General features: G+C 38.1%; 3 protein-coding genes across 4 annotated transcripts; 1 reads left to right on the top strand and 2 right to left on the bottom strand.

Annotated features, from left to right (window-relative positions):
• The first annotated feature begins 333 nt into the window (after nt 1–333).
• LOC125224058 (probable DNA helicase MCM8) lies at nt 334–7,611 on the top strand. Its single transcript, XM_048127400.1, has 18 exons — nt 334–630; nt 873–1,013; nt 1,097–1,208; nt 1,328–1,550; nt 1,639–1,802; nt 2,586–2,849; nt 3,537–3,632; nt 3,775–3,927; nt 4,541–4,611; nt 4,695–4,813; nt 5,083–5,212; nt 5,676–5,727; nt 5,803–5,956; nt 6,046–6,220; nt 6,606–6,776; nt 6,862–6,975; nt 7,159–7,253; nt 7,344–7,611. Exons 1-17 carry the CDS (start codon nt 445–447, stop codon nt 7,189–7,191), a joined length of 2,358 nt encoding a protein of 785 aa, XP_047983357.1. The 5' UTR covers nt 334–444; the 3' UTR covers nt 7,192–7,253; nt 7,344–7,611.
• Nucleotides 7,612–7,685: 74 nt separating this feature from the next.
• LOC125224057 (putative pentatricopeptide repeat-containing protein At5g09950) lies at nt 7,686–11,302 on the bottom strand. The gene has a single exon (XM_048127399.1). It carries the CDS (start codon nt 10,948–10,950, stop codon nt 7,735–7,737), a length of 3,216 nt encoding a protein of 1,071 aa, XP_047983356.1. The 5' UTR covers nt 10,951–11,302; the 3' UTR covers nt 7,686–7,734.
• Nucleotides 11,303–11,968: 666 nt separating this feature from the next.
• On the bottom strand, nt 11,969–19,670 carry LOC125220233 (E3 ubiquitin-protein ligase UPL4). 2 transcript variants are annotated; one of them, XM_048122395.1, is made up of 18 exons: nt 19,468–19,670; nt 18,337–18,954; nt 18,098–18,208; nt 17,853–17,969; nt 17,586–17,753; nt 17,313–17,474; nt 16,723–16,875; nt 16,517–16,638; nt 15,324–16,419; nt 15,101–15,196; nt 13,702–14,913; nt 13,393–13,620; nt 13,186–13,290; nt 12,951–13,031; nt 12,772–12,840; nt 12,559–12,687; nt 12,389–12,472; nt 11,969–12,306 (listed from the first exon to the last, which is right to left on the bottom strand). In XM_048122395.1, exons 2-18 carry the CDS (start codon nt 18,940–18,942, stop codon nt 12,241–12,243), a joined length of 4,605 nt encoding a protein of 1,534 aa, XP_047978352.1. In that variant the 5' UTR covers nt 18,943–18,954; nt 19,468–19,670; the 3' UTR covers nt 11,969–12,240. The 2 variants fall into 2 exon arrangements, with proteins under 2 accessions (XP_047978352.1, XP_047978353.1); XM_048122396.1 differs by having other exon boundaries at nt 18,337–18,951.
• Between the last annotated feature and the right edge of the window lie 673 nt (nt 19,671–20,343).

Below are 20,343 nucleotides of genomic sequence, written 5' to 3'. Positions count from 1 at the left end.
TTATCATTTTGATCATACCAAAATTAGTCTATATATATAGTAATTTGTTTTCTTCTATGCAAGCCTATTCCACTAATAGTAATTTAATTACATTTTCTCTTATTTATCTCTTATTTTATCAATTTTATACTATTAAAACTCTATCCCTTCTAAACGATTGTGTATATTTATGCATTTAAAATAAATTTATAGCATAAAAATAGTTAAAACATATGAGTTTCATTAAACAAAAAATAATTGTGAATAATGAGAAATTTGAAGAAAAAATAAATAAATTAGAAAATTAGGTTCTGCGTATCTTCCAATGAAATTTAAAGAAAAAAAAGTCGCCAAACAAAGAGGATTAGCTCCAAAAAGTTCCTCCCGCCAAACGAAAAAGGGCGCAAATTTGAATCGACAGAGTACTCATCGTTCGCCGCTGCGGCCGCGCCACCGTTACTCGAGATGTATGGCCACCCGGCAGAGAGTAGTAAAACGGTTACACGGTGGGCAGAGGATCACGGTTTGTGGCGCATTCTGGCCCTCTATTTTCCTCAAACTAGTGGCGACGACTCAGACCACCGAATGCATCTCGCATCTTCTTTGCTTGATTTCTTCTTCTCTCCTCAAGGAAAAGAATTCGTCAGCCAGGTGCTTCTTCTATTTGTTTCCATCAATCTACTTTTACGAGGAAAATCTCCATATGAATTTAAATTCTACTGTTCATGTGGTTTTCCTTTTACTTTATTAACTACCTAATTGTGCAAATGGTCTGTCAATTTGAATCGATATTTTGGCGTAGTTTGATGAGTTTTAGCTCGTTTGCTTAATCAATACAAGCAAGGTATTAATAGCAGGTTTCATTTCAAAGAACTTCTTGATGTCATGGCTAGGTTAAAGAGGAGGATGGATCATTCTTCTTGCCCCTCGACTTTCAGCATTTTAAGAAAGCATGCAACATTGAAGAATTTTATGTAGCACTACTAGAAAAACCTAAACAAGCTCTGCTCTGTATGAGCGCGGCATTGCACAAGGTAATACAAATTTGGGAATCCTTTACGATGTGAGGATTGTTACCTTTGTGAAATGATTTTCTGTATACCGGTTACCTGTGTAGGTCTATTTTGGGAAAGAAGATCTGATGGAGGAAGGTGTCAAGGTTACAATCCGTCTTCACAATCATCAAGAGTCTATGATTGCTTTGAAGAACCTGAAGGCTGCTTATATTGGTAATTGCAAAATTTCTTTGGTTTTGAACTTTGTTTAAATCTATTTGTAGAAATGCCTAATTTAGTTTTGCATATGATGTGAAATGTGAAATGTAACTGCAACTTGTTCAACATCATAGACAGGCTTGTTTCTGTAAGGGGAACTGTAGTAAAAGTTAGCACAGTCCGGCCGCTGGTGATACAAATGAGTTTTTCATGTGCTAAATGTGGGACCACCATGACATGTGATTTTCCTGATGGAAAATTTTCTCCGCCAACAAAATGTGAAACTGTAGCATGTAAAAGCCGAAATTTCAATCCCATCAGGTCTACTGCTCTACCAATCGATTTTCAGAAAATAAGGTATAGTTCTTAACATGTCCATGTACCCTATATAAAAGAATGATCTCTACTATGGAAGTTCTACATCAAATGTTGTTTCTGGATTCAGAATTCAAGAGCTGCTCAAATCTGAACATCATGAAGAGGGGCGGGTTCCTCGGACAGTGGAGTGTGAACTGACCCAAGATCTAGTGGATGCATGCATTCCTGGAGATATTGTCACAGTAACTGGTATCATAAGAGTTATCAACAATTACATGGACATTGGAGGAGGTAAGGATGGTGTAACGAAAGATCTACAATCATCCCACAGCCTTACTAATGGAGTGGCTCATGAATCTTTTTCCTTATTTTTATATTTTTTCTCTTTCATCATTTATGCTCTATATCTAATACATGGGGGTCGAGCTGGTACCTAAATACAAGATAATAGTATTGATTGCCTGAGTTGCTTTGATGACTTGTATTCTAGAGTCTGATGGATAAATCGAATAGAGGTTAAATGAGTTTGTCACGGTGCTTCCATTTGCAGTCAGTAGTATATGTTCTGAAATGGTTGATATGTCTCAGCCTCATTCAGCTACGAGCCTACGACTTGAAACTATTGAGTAGTGTAAAGGCTTATTCCTTCGTAGATCTTTTAAATTTCATTGCTTACCATTTTAGTTTCTTTCTGTCATATTTTCACATCTAGTAGTTTGTGTCATAAAGGTGTCCTGAAGTCACTCTACTGAACTTGGAATATGTTATGTGTTTTTAGGCACACACAGATTATGCTCCTGAACCAAAATCATGCTTTTGAATAGTCTTATAGGAGTAGTTAGGAAAAAATATTTTCTTCATTTATTTGAAAAACAAGCAAATGATGGAGCTTAACCAAGATTCTTAAATTAGTTTGTGATATTGTGCACATTTTCTATATGTTTATTGCTTACTGATCTGTGGGTACTACATAACTAAGTCACAATTTTGTTGCAATGGCCATGAGTTGGGGAAATGCCTACAGATTCAAAGTTGTATCATGGTGGTTTCTAATTTTTTTCCTCACAAAATTAGGAAAATCAAAGGGGAAGAACCAAGCACTATACTATCTGTACCTAGAAGTGGTTTCAATAATAAATTCAAAGTCCCAGTCTGTGTCTGAGGATGCACAAGATACCAATATCAGTCATAGGTCCTCAGAGCATTTAGATCTGTACTCATTTTCGCCAAGAGATCTGGAATTCATTGTAAAGTTCTCCGAGGAGCATGGTTCAGATGTTTTCCGTCAAATTCTGCAATCAGTTTGTCCATCCATCTATGGCCACGAGCTTGTTAAAGGTACACGAACGGCAATTGCCATTAATCTTCTTCATAGTCTTATTTGTGCACTCACATCATAATCGATGGGCATGGGAATTGCGTGAATGATGAGAGTTACATCTACTATCTAAATATATATATCATTCACGGGCTAATACATTCAACCTCCACAGTAACTTTTAGGTGTATTCAACATTACCATTGCCACCACTAGACTCTAGATTGGCAACAATAGTTATGATAATGCAGAAATAGAGGAGAGACAGCATGTTTATTCAACATTTTATGTAATACAATCTACTTTAGGGCAGAAATAGTGAATTTAGCATGTTGTAATACAATCTACTTTAGGGTAGAATAGTGAATTTAACATTACAATACCCGACACTGTTTCCCATCTTATTTGCTAGGTGAATAAAAGAGTTCTGCATATTCCCTCTTGATCTAGTGTTCCTCTACATATATGGTTAATATGGAATGATTGATAACCTATATGAAGGGGAATATATTTTTTGTAGTTAATGGAATGATACAATATGGTTAATATGTTTAGTTTTGCATTCATGGATGAGATGTGTTTCTGTAGGCAGTACGATATAATGTATGAACTTCTTTTTTTTCTAACACAGATTCCTAGTTATACTTGGTTTTGTGGATTTCATTGATTAGATATTGCAAATTTACCCTTTTTTTGGTTGGTCATAGCTGGAATTACGTTAGCGTTGTTTGGTGGTGTTCGGAAGCATTCAATGGATCAGAACAAGGTGCCTGTCAGAGGAGATATTCACGTAATTGTTGTTGGTATGTTGGTTTTCTTCTTCTGCACAGATTGGAATCTAAATGCTAATACTTGTACTTTACTACATTTTCCAAACTAGATACTAGTTTCAAGTTATTGGAGTCATTGTTTATGAACATTTGATGTTCAAGTGAATGTAACTAGGTGATCCTGGGCTGGGTAAAAGCCAACTACTTCAAGCTGCAGCTTCTATTTCTCCACGTGGGATATATGTGTGTGGCAACGCCACAACTAAAGCTGGCCTGACTGTGGCAGTGGTGAAAGACTCGATGACAAGTGACTATGCATTTGAGGCTGGTGCACTTTCTTCCTTCTCTTCTATTTCCGTGTTGGCTGGTTCATTGAAATACTGTGATTTAGCCTTAGAATAAATAGCTTATCCACGTTCATGGTTAGTGGCAGTGGCGCAGTGCTCTCTCTCTCTCTCTCACCTTTCAACATCCCAGGAAATCAAAAGGAGGCTTTATTGAAAACATTAACACTCATAAGTTCTAGTAATAGGATTGTGAGTTGGAAACTCTTGATTCTTTTTGACAAGTTGCAGGTCATAAGTAATGCAACCTCTGTATTGTACTTTGTTTTAAATTCTTTCATTATGATGATAAATATTTGTTCCAGCCTTCCAGGATCGTATATTAAAGAGTGTTGTAGACAACGGCAGTTTTTCCCAATAACTTAATATGCCGTGATAACTTCTGAAAGCAATATAGCTCTCTTTATATATAGGTCCTTAAACAAGCCTCTGAACTCTGATGAATTTCATTTACCCAACAAAGTCATTTGCTGTTCCCAGTGTCAAAATCTTTCATCCACCCAAATATATTCCCACACGGCCTTGTAGAAGTTTCACAGAGTGCTGTTGCATTCTGAACACATCTTCATAGCTAAACCTAACTGGTTCAATTTACAGGTGCTATGGTACTTGCAGACCGTGGATTATGCTGTATTGATGAGTTTGACAAAATGTCAGCAGAACATCAGGTTTATACAGTCCTAATGACTTCTGAGGACATGTTTGTTTGCGCTCAAAATTAAGAAGACTGCTCATTGTCTGATGTATGCAGGCCCTATTAGAAGCAATGGAACAACAATGTGTCTCTGTTGCAAAGGCGGGGCTTGTAGCAAGTTTATCAGCAAGAACATCAGTTTTAGCTGCAGCAAACCCTGCTGGGGGTCATTATAAGTATTGAGCCTTCCTTTTGCCAAAATTTGATATTCTTCTTATGCTTGTGCTTTAGTTTTGAAAATTGAGAAACCCCAGCCAAATAGCATCAGCAACATCACTGACTGCTCTAATTCTTCAAAAGCTTCATGTCTGTTAAGCAGTTACCTAAAGGACATACACAATTGTGATGTCTGTTCTAAATCGGAACAGGATTTGGTTAAAAGTATAGAGTACTTGTGTCACTTATTAATTATTTCTTGTATTTAAACTCTATATTTTAATTTCAGCCGAGCAAAAACAGTGAATGAGAATCTGAAAATGAGTGCTGCTCTTCTCTCACGATTTGATTTGGTATTCATATTGCTTGATAAACCTAACGAGCTGCTGGATAAGAGACTCTCAGAGCACATAATGTCGGTAAGTCTTTGTGTGCCTTTGGAACTAATTCTTGAGTATTAAATGATATGTTGTCTCAAACCTTTAACACCAACCATATTACTTTATGCACACTGTTCTTTTGGCTACAATATGTACTTAGAAAGACATTGCATCTCAAATTTGAAACTAGACAACTATAATCGTGTATGCAGGCAAAGATCAATTTATGACCTGTTTATAAGCCAAGAACACTGTGCTCTGTGTTATAATGGTTCACGTGCAGTTGCTGTTAGACTGACGAGGACTTATTTTTTAGTGCTTCCTGGACAGTTAATTTATCTCAAAGAGGCAGATGTACAAAAAAAAAGGAGATTATATTTGTTTGTTTTTTAGTTGTATTAATGCAATATTTTATCTCCTTTTTCTCCTTTCTTTGCTCTGGACACTTGTCTTCTCCATCAAATAACAAGCCTCTTGGCACTGTCACATTTTCCTTTTGCAGCTTCATGCTGGCCATGGACAGTCCTCACCCTCTGGAAAGAGGTTATGCAGAGGTGATAATTCAGCCCTAGTTAATTCTTAACCAATGGGTTCTTTTGACACAATTTCTAACTTGTGGGCACTTGCAGAATCACGCAATAACAGAGGAGTAGATTTGAATGTAAAAAGTGGCTCGTTAGTTGCAAAGTTAAGACTTGATCATAATGACAGAGATTTCACTCCACTGCCTGGTCCTCTTCTACGAAAATACATTGCTTATGCAAGAACTTATGTATTTCCAAGGTGACCTCAGGTTCCCCTCAATTTAAAAAGTATTGTTGAATACTCTGTAGGTAGAACTTAGAAGTCTCACAATTTTATCTTTTATCTAGGATGACAAAACCAGCTGCAGAAATCTTGCAGAAGTTTTACTTGTGTCTGAGGGACCAAAATACTACTGCAGATGGCACTCCAATAACGGCTAGGCAGTTAGAAAGCTTGGTAAGGCTGGCACAAGCTCGAGCTAGAGTGGACTTGAGGGAAGAAATAAGCACACAAGACGCTTTGGTAAATATCTTTTGGTTAAGGTTGCTAACACAAATCGGAAATTGAACATACAACATGATAAAATTCTGGGAACATGAAAGTCCTTTACCAAGTAATTACATTCACCTTCCATAATATTTATTTGACTTGCCTGAAGCAGAATTAAAATCTGTAAGTAGTATGACTGTGGAGAGTGCATTCACATTACAATTTTGGATCATATATTTACAATGAGAATCAGTCAAAGAACTTCAACATAGGTGGATAAGATTTAGATCATGTTTGAGCCTCAAAATACCATGTTCCGTAAATATGTGTGATCAGATCTTTAAGCTGTCATGGGTTCACTTAAACAAATATATCATTCAAGAACTTGAGTTTCCTGATTTCCTCTAAACGTTTACAGGATGTTGTTGAAATAATGAAAGAGTCGCTTTACGAGAAGTATGTTGATGAGAATGGCCTTGTTGATTTTGGGCGTAGTGGTGGAATGAGTCAACAGAAAGAAGCCAAACGATTTTTAAGTGCATTGAACAAGCAATCTGAATTACAGCAAAAAGATTGCTTCTCTATATCTGTATGTAGACCATATAAATGAATTCTTCCACTAATATGGATTTAATTGAAAAGATTGAGAGAGTTATTATGTATGATTTGCTCAGGAAATATACAGTTTAGCAGACAAGATCAGCTTAAGGGTTCCTGACATTGACAGCCTTGTGGAAAATCTAAATAGTGTTGGGTATCTTTTAAAGAAGGGCCCAAAGACATATCAGGTAATCAGAGTATCTAACCCTAGTTCTTTCATTTTTCTGACTAGCAAGCAATGCTAAATACCTGTAAATCAGGAGTGCGGCATCTTTCACTTGCAATTTCTTTGCATAGGAAGTTCAATTGATGGTAGTAGTCGCTTTAGTAGGATATTCCCTCTCACTAAAAGTTCAAATACTGCTGTGCAGGTGTTATCATCGTCTTATAGTCGCACTCAGTAACCAAGGACAAGATAATATATGTGATTCAGGCTTATATTTTGAAGCCATATACACTAAACTTGGTAAGTAATGATTCTAAACCGCATATACGATACTTGAGAATCATGACTTACTTTCTTACCTGTGTTAACTAACTAAATAATACTGCACAGAATATGGCATGCTCCAACAAGTCCAAGAAATGCTAAGCATATGGGGTGATAGATTCAACTTGTACAGATGAGCCCCTGGTTTATTATTTTAGTAGACGAAATTTTGCGTGTTAAATTTTTTGATTATAATATCATAACTGTAACATGTTTTGAATGCATGTATTTTTTTTGAGTTGGGATCAGGATTTGTATACATGTCTCTCTTTTACAAACGGGAGAAATACTTTTTATTCCTAAATGTTCCAAAATGTCAAAATATGCATATCAAGAAAAATGGGTTATGTATATTCGTGGGCGTTTATTTCATTTATACATAGCTTCAGAAACAGGAAATGTATTCTATGAAAAAATTAAATTTAAAATACGATAGAATGCAAAAAATGATCCTTGTTTACCAGTAGTCATTACATGAACATTTGCCATCCGAGAAATGATGAAATCTGTTGGAGTCACGCAGCACAATCTGCCTACTCACAATCTTGGACACATACTTGAATGCTGAATGACAGTCTCCACAAACTCGAAGATTCTTCATGATCCTTATCGGCATCTCTGATTTGCGGGTAAGGACGAAAGCAATGGCAAGTCTCTCACTGTGATAATTCAATATCTCCTCCTTGCTCTCCACTTCAAGATCATAGAGAGCATAATCCACCTGCGCCACGTATCCAGCCGCCTTCATTCTCTCACGCAGTTCACCAAGCTTCTCATATATGGCATCCGTGTCGGGATGGGACTTGTCTCCGGAGACAAAAACGTGTATCCCATCCTTCATGGCGACCCAACTGCACCCAGCTTCTTTCCTAGCCGCCGCCATCTTCATTGCATGCCGGGACTCTGCAACTCGCTCCCATTTCTGCGAAGAGGCGTACATATTAGCAAGAAGCACGTAGTTGACAGCGTTTTGAGGCTCCAACTCCTTCAACATCTTAGCCGCCCTTCTGCCTAAATCCAGCAGGCGGCCGTTTGCTCGGCCGCAAGCACCAAGAACAGTCCTCCATATGAGGACATTCGGCTCTATCGGCATTCTGTTTATGAAGCTCTCCAGCTTCTCGAATTCGCCTGCTCTGCCGAGGAGATCTACCATACATGAGAAGTGCTCGATCCGTGGTTCAAGGTTGTGCTCTCTCTTCATCGACTCAAAATGGTGATAGCCTTCACTGACTAACCCGACATGGCTGCAAGCTGATAGGACCCCAACGAAGGTCACATGATCTGGTGGCTGGTTTTCCAGTTTCATCTTTGCGAATATTTCCAGAGCACTGTGGCCGTCACCGTGGCGTGCATAGCCAGATATCATGGAGTTCCAGGAGTACACATTTCGGAGAGGCATCAGCTCGAAGAATCTTGAGGCATACTCAATCCTCCCACATTTAGCGTACATGTCCACAAGTGCACTCCCGATAACCACATCAGAGACAAAGCAAGCTCGTGCTGCACAAGCGTGGATCTCCATGCCATGCTCCAGTGTTGCAACGGAAGCACAAGCGCTAAGAACAGTGGCAAAAGTGAAGCGATCTAATTTTTGGCCATTGTGCAACATAAGCCAGACTAAATGCATAGCCTCTGTCAGAAGCTCATTGTGTATGTATCCTGATATCATGGAGTTCCAGCTGGAATCATCCTTCTCTGCCATTGTTGAGAATATTCTTTCACAGTAACTTATTTCTCTGCACTTTCCATAGCAAGTGAGCAGAGAACTTATAACGGAATTGTTATCCATAACACGGCATTTTATCGCCAGGGCATGTATTTGATGTGCAAGTTCGACGCAGGAAAGAGATGCAGCTGCTGCAAGAATGTTTATGAAGGTTACACAATTGGGGCTCCGTCCAGCTCGCATCATGTCTCTAAAATATCCGGTGGCTTCAGTGATTGATGCCTCAGAATCACTAAACGCCTTGACAATGATATTCCATGACACCTGATCGTGATCATGCATGAAGGAGAACAGCTTCCTGCACTCAGAGATACAACCGGTATCAGCATATAGTGAAAGAAGGGTGTTTGATACCGAAACATCCAAATTGAGTCCCAATTTCACTGCTTCTGAGTGTATTTGCTCTCCCGTAACCATCCAGCCTAGACTACTGCAAGAACTCAATGTGCTGATCAACGTGAAATTTGAAGGGATAAGTGCAATTCTCTTCATTGTGCGGAAGCTCAATAGTGCGTCTTGAAAACTCTCGTTCTGGTCAAACCCAGAGATCATGGAACTCCATGAAACTGAATCTTTATCAAACATCAAGTTAAAAACAGAACAAGCATCTTCAACAGCACCGCACTTTGCATACATGTTAATCAAACTATTTCCAACAGAAGTACTTGAATCAATCATCCCAGTTCGCACGAGATACCCATGCACCTCCTTCCCCTTCCTTCTTCCTATTTCTTCACATGAGAACTCACCAAAGGCGCTCAAAAGATGAACATAGCTATCAGAATTTAGCCTAACCAGGTCCCTCGTATCCAAGAATAGCTCAACTGCTTCTTCTCCTCGCTTAAGCTTCACCAACCCAACCATCAAGCCGTTCCAAGAAACTGCATTCCTTGAACCCATATGCTGGAATATGCTCTTGGCCGTATCAACCACACCAGTCCTTGCAAAAGCATTCACTAGAGCACTACCCACGTACAAATCTTCTAAAAGTCCCGACATCTGAATCTTTGCCAGCAACTGCATTAACAACAAGGAACCTTTCCCAGTACTAACGGACTCCGATGCAACAGTTATTAAGCTGCCAAATGTGTATTCCGTAGGCCTAAAACCAACCACCGAACCCTCCTTTTGCATATCAGTGTAAAGACAGAAAGCAGAATCAACATCTCCTCGCTGAGAGTAAACTGATATCATGGAGTTCCACGATACAGAATTCCTATTTGCTATCCCATCAAAAACGCGGTGAGCAAAATCACTACCAATGGAACCCGCAATGCAATTCCCATACATGGAGATCAAGACATTGCACACAACAACATCAAACGCATAAGGAGTTTTGGAAACTAAACCATGGATTTGCAACCCATATTTCAACCCCTCACTTCCCAATCTCTGACAAGCCCTCAGAGCACTCCCGAGTGCATAATGGTTTGGAGTAAACCCTGCAGACACCATTCTTCCAAATGCATCTAAAGCCTCTTCAAAACTTTCAGTATGAGTGTATCCAGAAATCAAACACGACCATGTAACCGAATTTGTATCAGGCATTTCATCGAACACGTTATGAGCAGCCGACATATCCCCGCTCCTAGCATAAGCATTGATAAGCGTATTTCCCATAAACAGATCGCCAACAAACCCATCCCTGATTACATGTGAATGGAACTGCTTGGCTTCGAGGTCAGATCGACAAAATCGGAACTTGTCAATCAAAAGCTCGTACTTGTGCGATACTGAAGATTCGTGCATTTCAAATGGATTTCCAGCCATCCGGTCATGGTTCTCAGCTCGCACTTGTTTTTGATTCTGGTCGTCAAGGAAAGCGAACCAACGGCGGGCGTTAGCTGAGTTAGAGCGTAGAACTGCGGCATTGGCGAGATAAGCAAAACCCGAGTCTGCCGAAATGCAGGTGCAGAATAGCCGGCGCGGTGATGAAAGAGGAAACATTGAGAATACGTAATTCTAGGGTTCATGACTCTCTTGGTTTTAATGTATAAACATCAACGGCAACGTTAGATGATGTGAAGCGGCGCGTGTGGTGCATGGAATTCAATCCTCTCCAGAACTGACGAACAATAAGATACACCTATGTGAAGCGGCCGTCTGCATAAGCAAGCGGGCGGCGGAGCTTTCGTCTTTAGTACTACTACTACTTTTGCGCCAATTTTTCACATTTCAGCTCTTTTTTCATAACTAAAATTGTTTATTGATTATATATTCCATTAATTTGCGCTATTCAAAAACCACATCATACTATTATATTAAATACACTACTTTAGTAGTAGTAATTTCTTTGTCATTTTTGTTACAGTCAATTTTCATTTTACTTCGTCTTTCTTCTTTTCTTCTTTTTTTTTAAAGAAATATTCTTATCATTTTTCTTTTTATTTTGTAATCTAAAATACGAATTTAAAATTAAATTAAATTCAAATTTTTGCACATGCACATTTTAAATTTTCGATTCGGTTCAAGTCTATAAACCAAAAAAAGCTGAAAGATGAATTATATTTACTAGCATACCTATATATCATGCCTAAAATAAATTCTACTTTGCTAATTTATAGTATTAACATATGTTATGATATATGTATTATGCTAATTGATTCATACATAAATTGTAAAAAATTAATTTTCATATTTTTAATTTTCCAGATATATCTGTCCAATTTTAGTTTTTCGAGTTCGGTTTTAGAGTTCAGATATCAGTTATTCAAATTTATTGGTTATATTAGCAGTTTCACCGATTTTTGTAATTCGAATATCAATTTTTTGGGTTCAATTTTTCAAATAATTTAGTTTGATTGTAAGTTTCACAAAATTTCGATATAGACAAAATCGAAGCTTAAACCAAATAATCACCCTAGTAGTCAGGGGTTCAAAAGATAGTAAGATAGAATTTTCAAATAATGCTTCATTCACTGCTAGAAAAATGGTATATAACGCAATCCAAACCAATATAAACAACTAAACAAGAAACTAACAGTGATATATTGCTTCAAGAACAAAGAAAATAGTGTAAATCAATGCAATAGGAATGAATAGCTAGATAATTACTAAGTACTCCATTTGCTTTCAAATGGCAAGACTTGTAACAGAGTATTATGATCAAAGAAAACTGTACATTCACCATATGATCATGCCCATGCCCATGCCCACGCACCACATCTAAACCAACCAATATTTACAGCACCAGCTAATCTAAATCCCATATTCACACGTTATATATACCTCCAGCGATCACGACAGGTGGAAAGACCCTTGCCCTTCGGTTATGGCATATAATAGCTTTTCTTTCATAACTTCCTGCAAAGTGGACACTTGATATTTAAGTATTTCCATCAATGGAGAAATGAAGAAAAGACAAGCAGAAGAGAGCAGGACAAACTTTAGAAGAGTATGGAGGAAGCTTCAGATAATTAGCACATGTCATTACGCTAGGCAAGTCAGCATTGATCTCCTTGTTGCAATGCTGTTAAGCAATCAAATACCAAACAAGTTGTCATTTAGTTGGCTAAACAGACAACAGAATAAGCAATGAAAACCCTCAAGTCCAACCTTCCGAACAATTGTCAGTTTAGGGTTAAGAGAAGCCAGTCCCCCGTTTGGAAGCCGGGGTGCACCTGTCACAAACTGCAAGAATGCTCTTTGCTGCTCCAGATCAAACTCTAGCATGATCTCCAGTAACTGGAAGTTGTAATAATTAACAGTTGAACTACAAAGCTAAGGAATATCCAACAATAAAAGCAACCAACACATTTATATACTTACATTCACAATTGGAGAACTGCTAATAGTGTAGCCATGGTCAAATTTGATGTGTTCCAAAAGTTCGTCCGACTGTATCAAAGAAAGTTAGGGAGTGGGGGGTCTTAAGTTCTCTGCTCAGAACAAGCTTGCAACTAATAGAAGTATGTTAGATGAGTTGACAAAAAGTATAATCAGCATACATTCCATAGTACATGTTCTCCACATAGTAAACGCTCCAATTCTTCTTCTGTGAAAACCCTAAGATGTTTGATAGGGAAAACCTGAAAGCCATGAAAAAGAGAGGGCAATAGTAAATATATCCACTGAAGGAATAATGTACAAATAAACTGCTTCCATACGGACAAATTAAATGTGGTGATATATATCCACTGGAGGAAAATGGCCATAAACGAAGAAAAGGGAGTAATAGTAAACCTGATCAAAACCCAACTTGAAAGCTTCCACTTGTCTAGAAATTCCAGATTTTACTGTCGCATCAACCATCAATGTAACGTATTCCTCCAAATTATGAAGATTTACCTAAAAGAAGATTCCACATACATTTGAATACAATTAAGTATTCTATGAGGTATTAACAATATCAGAAAAATGAAAAATTTTCAAAACCATGCAAAAGCTAACCATCTTCGACTGAGACTCAGAATTAAGTGCATAATCTGGATACCCCGGAAGTGTAAAATCAAGGCATAGGTCCTCAATTTTAGTGCTCCGCAGGCGCACATCGAAATCATGCACATTTTCTTCAGGATGTGATATCAAATACTTATTCCTTTCTATAAGAGCTAGGAACTCTAACAGAGTTCTACCAAGTGCAGGATCAAATGTCTGAATATCATACAGATCAAGTTCCTACATAAAAGATGTAAAAACAATCAGATGGAAATTTGGTAAATCAAAGCAAACAGTGGTGAATACACGCGGCTTACTTACCTTTCCCAGAATAATTTTATAGAAGGCCTTGGAGAATGGAAGATCTAAAATCCTACCATCTTGAAGAGCTTTGGAAACTATCTGTCCCAGAAGAGAAAACTTTCTAATCACTTCTGAGTATGTGGTGCTATTTTCTGCAGTTATCGAAGGCGACCATGGACAAGGGAAAAGTCCATAAGGAGCCACCACAAAACCAGAATTCTCAGCCTCTGAAGAAGTTCTGCTGTGAAGAGGGACATGGTCATCTCTCCACATACCTAAGCCACTACTCTGAAACTCGCGGCAGACTAATGTATAGAACTCCAATGTTGGACCAAGACCAGTACCCACCTCTTCACTATACACCACCTCAAGAAGAACCTTTTGGCGGGCATGAAGTTCCATCATCTGTCTGGCAGATTCAAGTATGTTGTTTCGATGAACCAAAATCTTCTTGCGAGGAATGCTTCCATGATTTTGCTGCCTGCCACTGGATCCTCTAACATCATCATGTGACACTGAATGAGCCTGATGTGGCAATCGGCCTAATGCAACCAAGTAGAAATACTTGCACCTTGCTTCAAAGCTAAACAGGAAGGGGCACCAAGCGATCAACTGACTACACCAAGCAGGCATGGCCCCAGCAGAGACAGCCATAGGGTCTCGCATTTGCTGTTCTAGCTTCTCTGTTAACTTTTTGTTAACAAATTCGTTTTGGGGTACTTCATCAACAGATAAAATTAACTTATCAAAATTATCAATCCCCCCTTCCGCAAACTCAGATACTCTTGAACGATACATCAGATAAAATCTCAATCTATTGATGCCTTCCATCCTTTTCAGAAGGGATAATATATCATAAGTCGGGCCTGACTTACCCAAGTCTTCTTCAGAAGAAAATATGCAAGTAAAATAGGGAGAGTTAAAAAAAGAGGTTCTTCTACATAAGAAAGAAGATAGAGCCTCATCATGACTATGTTTGGAATAACTTGGTTTCTCTGTCATATCTCTTCTGTAAGTTACTTTGTGTGTACGACTCCACAGGCTTGCACTTAGGATATTATTGTGTCCAGCTTCAGTTTGCTGTTCAAGAATGGATTGATACAGTGTCAGTTTTCGGTTGAGTGGCTGTCCTTCCAAATAAAATAGCAAGTTCGAGGAAGTGTGATCATCATCCATGTTGGAAACACCACCATCCTGAAAATGATTATGCTCCTCTTCCTCATCATGAACCTTGAACAAAAGTCGGTAAAAAAGATTATAATTATTCTACTGATACTACAAAATAGCAGAGCAATACTTACATGAACATGGTCAAGTGAAACTGAATTGAGAAGCACACTAAAGACTAGTCATGGAGGGGAAACAAAAAGAATGAATAAGGATGCAAAGACAAAGCAACAAGAAGTAGAAAACATACTGTTTGAACATCGACTGTATCTGCTGAGTCCACGGCTTTTTCTGGAGAGCTGGATGTCTCCGCGGGTGAAGACAACACCAGATTGGGGTTTCCCTCCTGCAAGGAGGAAATTGAGGAAAAGTTAATTGCCATGACTCATGTCCAATGTATTATCAGGTCCATTAAGCAGGCAGCCACAAAGATCTCACAAGCTAGTCAGCATGAATTAAAGACAAGGATAAACCTGAGCTTTCAGAACATCAACAAGCATTTCTGCTCTTTTTATTTGGGAAGAGCTAGAGTCTGATGGTGAATGAGAGCATGAGCCACCTTTCTCCTTTAAATCTTCAGACTCCATTTTCAGATTCTTAGTTTTTCTACTTTTCACCCTAGGCAGCAAATATCCTTCAATCTCATCAAGAGGTACGAAGGGGTCAACATTGACAACATCTTCTACATAATCCTGTAGACAGGTTTCCAGACTTTCCTTCACAAACTGCACTTTCAGACATGGATAAGAAGTACAATGCCCATACGGAATAGTGGCATAAGAGTTCCTTCGCTTATATGCATGGCTTGAGGTGATAGGGAAACCTTCAACTGAAGAAAGAGCGCTTTGTAATCTCTGTACTATGCTTAGGAGTGGAGATTCCTTCCGAGCTGGGTCAGCACTAGTCAATAATAGTCGTCCAATAACCTCAAATCTTTTTTCCGCAATATATGAGTATTTTGCCCCATATTCTCTTTTAAAAAGATTGATAGCATTTGGTAGGTAACAAACAAATGCTTTTATAATTCCACTCTCCAAAAACTCAAACGTGGAGATAGAATCTATGTCATTAAGCTCTGAGATTATTTGGTGCAATAGATTGAAAATGTCTTCTTCCTGCTGACTAGATGTTGCATCCTCCACTGACTTGTTTAACAGAGTTGTTAATGCAGTGGATAATGTTCTAAGCTTCTGAAGAATATCAGTTACTCCTTTCTCGGGGTTCACCGATTCAGTTTCAAAGTAAGTGGCCCATATATACTTAGCTAGATTCTGAACAGTATCATTCTGAAGCGTGCATGTCCTGTTTTCTGGTGACTCTGAAGACTGGCATGTATCAAATGCAAAACATGGGCATCTTTGCACGGCTCTTGAAGCTATACCATCAGAAATAGGAGGGATGTTCGAATGTTTATCTGGAGAGAGTAGCCCATATATGGCAAAAAGAACACCTTCCTTTATAAAGGAATTCAAGTATACGTGCGGAAGCTTGAGCATTATGGTATCAACAATCTGAAGGGCTAATAATACCACATGGTGCTCTTTTCTTGCAAACACTCCAGCCAAAAAGCTGATATTCAATGAAACTAACATGATTAGGTTTAGAAAAGAAAAAAAAAATGTAGACAGTTAGGTTAATTATAACATAGAGAAGAAAACTCGTTCACCTTGAAAAGTTGGCAGTTTGTAGCAAACTATGAAGCGCGTCAGATGAGCTGAAATGAACTAACTTATTGATAACAGAAAGACAGCCGTAACATATAAACAGATTCACACCAGAACTGACCACCTGCTTGGGGGTGAAAATGATAAGTATGACTAGGGAGGGAAATGAATCAACAAACAATTTTAGTAAGATATGGCAGATATCAACCTGAATTAAGATAGGGAGTAAATCAACTCCAAACTTATGCAGAATATCAGGATGCTTCGAAAGAAAAGCTTCTTTATCTGTCTTCTTTTGATTGTCCACTTCAGCAGTAATTGTTGGGAGAAGCTCATTCAATAATTTTAAGACTTCATTTATCTGAAAAATAAGATAGCAAGGACACATGACTACTGTATAAAATATAATGATTAATGACCCCAATGTCAAATAAAATCTTATGTAGCTAAAGTACAACTGATACTTATAAAGCAAGAACAAAGAAAAATTATCCCCTCAAAAGCTGGCCGCAAATAAGTGTACACTTCAAACTAATAGAGGTTACCAGGGTAATTGACATTAGACTTTTAATTCTAGTATGTAGGAAGTGGCACACCAAGTACTGGCCCAAAACATTTGGCCATAGAACCAACTTCTAAACGACCCTCATCGCCTTTCTTCACATATTGAATGAATAAGTAGTTAGGATACAAGAGGACATTTGCATTTTAACTGTGAGGAGGCACAAGCAACAAGACAGATTCAATTCAAATGTGTGTGTGTGTGTGTGTGTGAGAGAGAGAGAGAGAGTAGCAAACCTGGCTCTGATGCCCATCCACCAGAGAAGTAGACTGCATTCCATGTGCAAGATCATATGTAGATAGCATATCCTTAACAATGGTGCTTATGTTGAGCTCAAAAAGTGTCCTAAAAGCAACAGTAGATCCAGTAGCCAACTTGATGAGTAACCCTATCAAGCCCTGCCAACCAAATCATGAACTTTTTCATTCACAAAACATAAAAATTGAGAAAAACCACAACTCCCTAACAAAAATTGGTTTGTACTTGAGAAAAAGAGAAACTTTGCTTACAATGTATGTTGGTTGGGATAGGGTTGTTCGACTGTTTAACCCTATAAGATGCAAGGTATGCTCGACCAATCCATGCTTGCAGATGTCATCCAGCATATGAGTAGAAGTTATAGAACGAGAAGCATGCTCCCCAATTTTAATTAAGCTAGTGGCAACACTCTCAACAAGCTAATACAAAGCCACAAATAAGTCCAAAGGATTAAATACTAGAAAATGAAATAATACAGCCGAAAAAATTTCATGAATGAAATTTTGCAAAATGAATACCTGTCTATCTTCATACTGGAGAAGATTGCACAAAATTGGAACTGCCTCCATGAAAAGTGGCGGAGATTCAGAAGACAGTTTCTTACATATATTTACCACAGTAGACAGTGCAACCCTCTAGCATCCAAGAAAGCAAAGAAAATTAAGTGGAAACGGCATTCTCATATCAAATGTCATAATAGAGTAATGAGGTCATGAATTCTTCAGTAAAGAAGTATTTAGTATAATGGTGCTAACTTAAGTACCTGTACGCTAGTTGAAAAAAAGTCAATATAACTTAAAACAGCCATCATAGCGCCAGATTGTAAGCAAGCAACTGGCTGTTCGCGTGAAATTTTCTCTAATGCTTGCAAGCACTACATTGAGAACAGGCACACAAATGACAAAATTTAAATTTGTAAAAAAAAAAGGAGGATGTAATACAACCACTGATAGTTAGTACAATAATTAAAATTAGTATCCACTTAAAGTTTCAGCAGCATACTTGTTCTGCCACATCCAAGTATTCAATGGCCATTAAACGTTGACAAAGGACTGGAACAGCATCGTGTCTCACAATGAAAATTGAGGATCGAGGATGAACGTCGCACAAATAAGTTATGGCTCTTATAGCCAGAAGCATTATATCTGGATTGCTCTCATGCCTTGCCAATCTAACAAGCAGAGGTGAAAAAGAGTCCACCATTGGACTTGACAAAGAACTATCACTACAAAAGGACAACAACTCACATAGCTCTGTGAGTTGAGCCAACTGCCCTGATTCCTCAACCTTCTCACTCAAACCTAACAGAACTGTCTTAAACTTGCTTTGATCACTCAATGATCGATTCCTATAGTAGTCATGGATGCTATTATCTGAATCACAAGAGCCATCTGCGAGTTCCTTTTCTCCATCACCCTCTGATCTAGTTGATCCAGAAGTTGAGGACGACGTATCCATGTCAGCATCCTGGCCTTCATGAGCAGTACTCGTCAGCGTTTGAGCAGATGAATTGGAAGAACTTGGTCGGAACTCCAATGAATTGCACGCCCGCTTATCTGCTGGCAATTCATCCACTTCTTCATTTCTTTTTTGACCTCGACTAGCCATTAACCACGGCTACTGCGCACATAACAAAACCAACAGAATCAAACTCATTGAAAACTCGCACAATATCATCAAATTCACACAGATACACACAAATGGCTAAAGCAGAACTCAAAAGAATTGTGTTCTCCGACATATTTATTCAGTATTAAAAAAACCCACATAAAAAGATCGAACTCTCTTAAGCTTGGAACTTAACTAGTTCAAACCAAAAAGAAGTTGTAAAAACAGAGAAGAAACAGAGCTTGCAGTATGATGAGTGGCCAAACACACAAATAGGCAGAGCAACCCGAAATATAAGTCTAGAATTGACTTTGCACAAACCAAAATAGTCTGATCACTCATCAACACAGTATGCAGATTAAAATCAACCACGATAAACGAGATAAAACAGAAAAAAACGAGTCTTTATCAATATAAAGAGTGCAAATTGAAAATTGACAAATACTATTACTGAACAAAACCACAGAACCAAAATCGAAACTCTGATCAAAGCGGTGTTCAGTCAGTCCATCTCTTTTTCTGTACCTAGAGGTCTCAAAGAGCGATTGATCGTGAGAACGTTATACAAATCCTAGGGTTCTATAACCAAATTCCACCGCCAGTTGGTAATTTATAGCGTGGAAAAAGGAGTGTATGTTGTTATGTACATTATATATGCAGGTGAAGAAGTATATGTAGATACGGAAAGAGATTATAGAGAGAGATGGTGGTGATGATGATGGAAATGAGTTTTTTTTTAATGGAAACTTAATTAATTACGAAAATAAAATATTCTATTAGCTCAGTAAACAAGATAGCTATAGATTTCTGTTTCCGATTAATGGTGGGTAGCCGCTTGAGACACGTGTAAGGCCACGATCTAATGAGAGCTTTTCGGGTTGTTTTGTGCGGCCTACTTAGTTTTATTTGGGCTGGGCTACTCATGTCTATCCTCAGGTGTAATTGTGGGCCCATTGCTGAAATATAGTACTACTCTCTCCGTCCCAATATATTAGATCTCTTTCTATGTTGTTTTGTGGTGTAAGTTAAGTTAGTGATAAAGTAAATTTTTACAGTAAATAGAAATGACTCAAGTATGTTGGGACACACTAAAATAGTATATGAGCCTAATATCTTGGGATGGAGGGAGTACTTGCAATCTCGCGATAATGCAGAGAAATCAAACACATCCAAATGTTCAGAATTTTGATGGATTTTTTAGTAAATTATGTTATACGGAGTATATAAAAACAAGGGTAAATGTGAGATTTATTTCTTAGCGGATAAAGTCAAATATTTCTGAGGATGTCACCCAAAAGAGTTCTCGCTGCAAAAATAATAAAGATTTGTTTTTAATGAGAATATTATGCGGGCGTCGAAAAATTACTAATATAACAGAAAAAGATTATAAAAGAGAAAAAA

Source organism: Salvia hispanica, chromosome 4 (genome assembly GCF_023119035.1).
Source record: "Salvia hispanica cultivar TCC Black 2014 chromosome 4, UniMelb_Shisp_WGS_1.0, whole genome shotgun sequence".
Lineage (NCBI taxonomy): Eukaryota > Viridiplantae > Streptophyta > Magnoliopsida > Lamiales > Lamiaceae > Salvia > Salvia hispanica.
The sequence above is the reverse complement of the archived record's forward strand: the minus strand, read 5'-3'. Positions and strand labels throughout refer to the sequence as shown.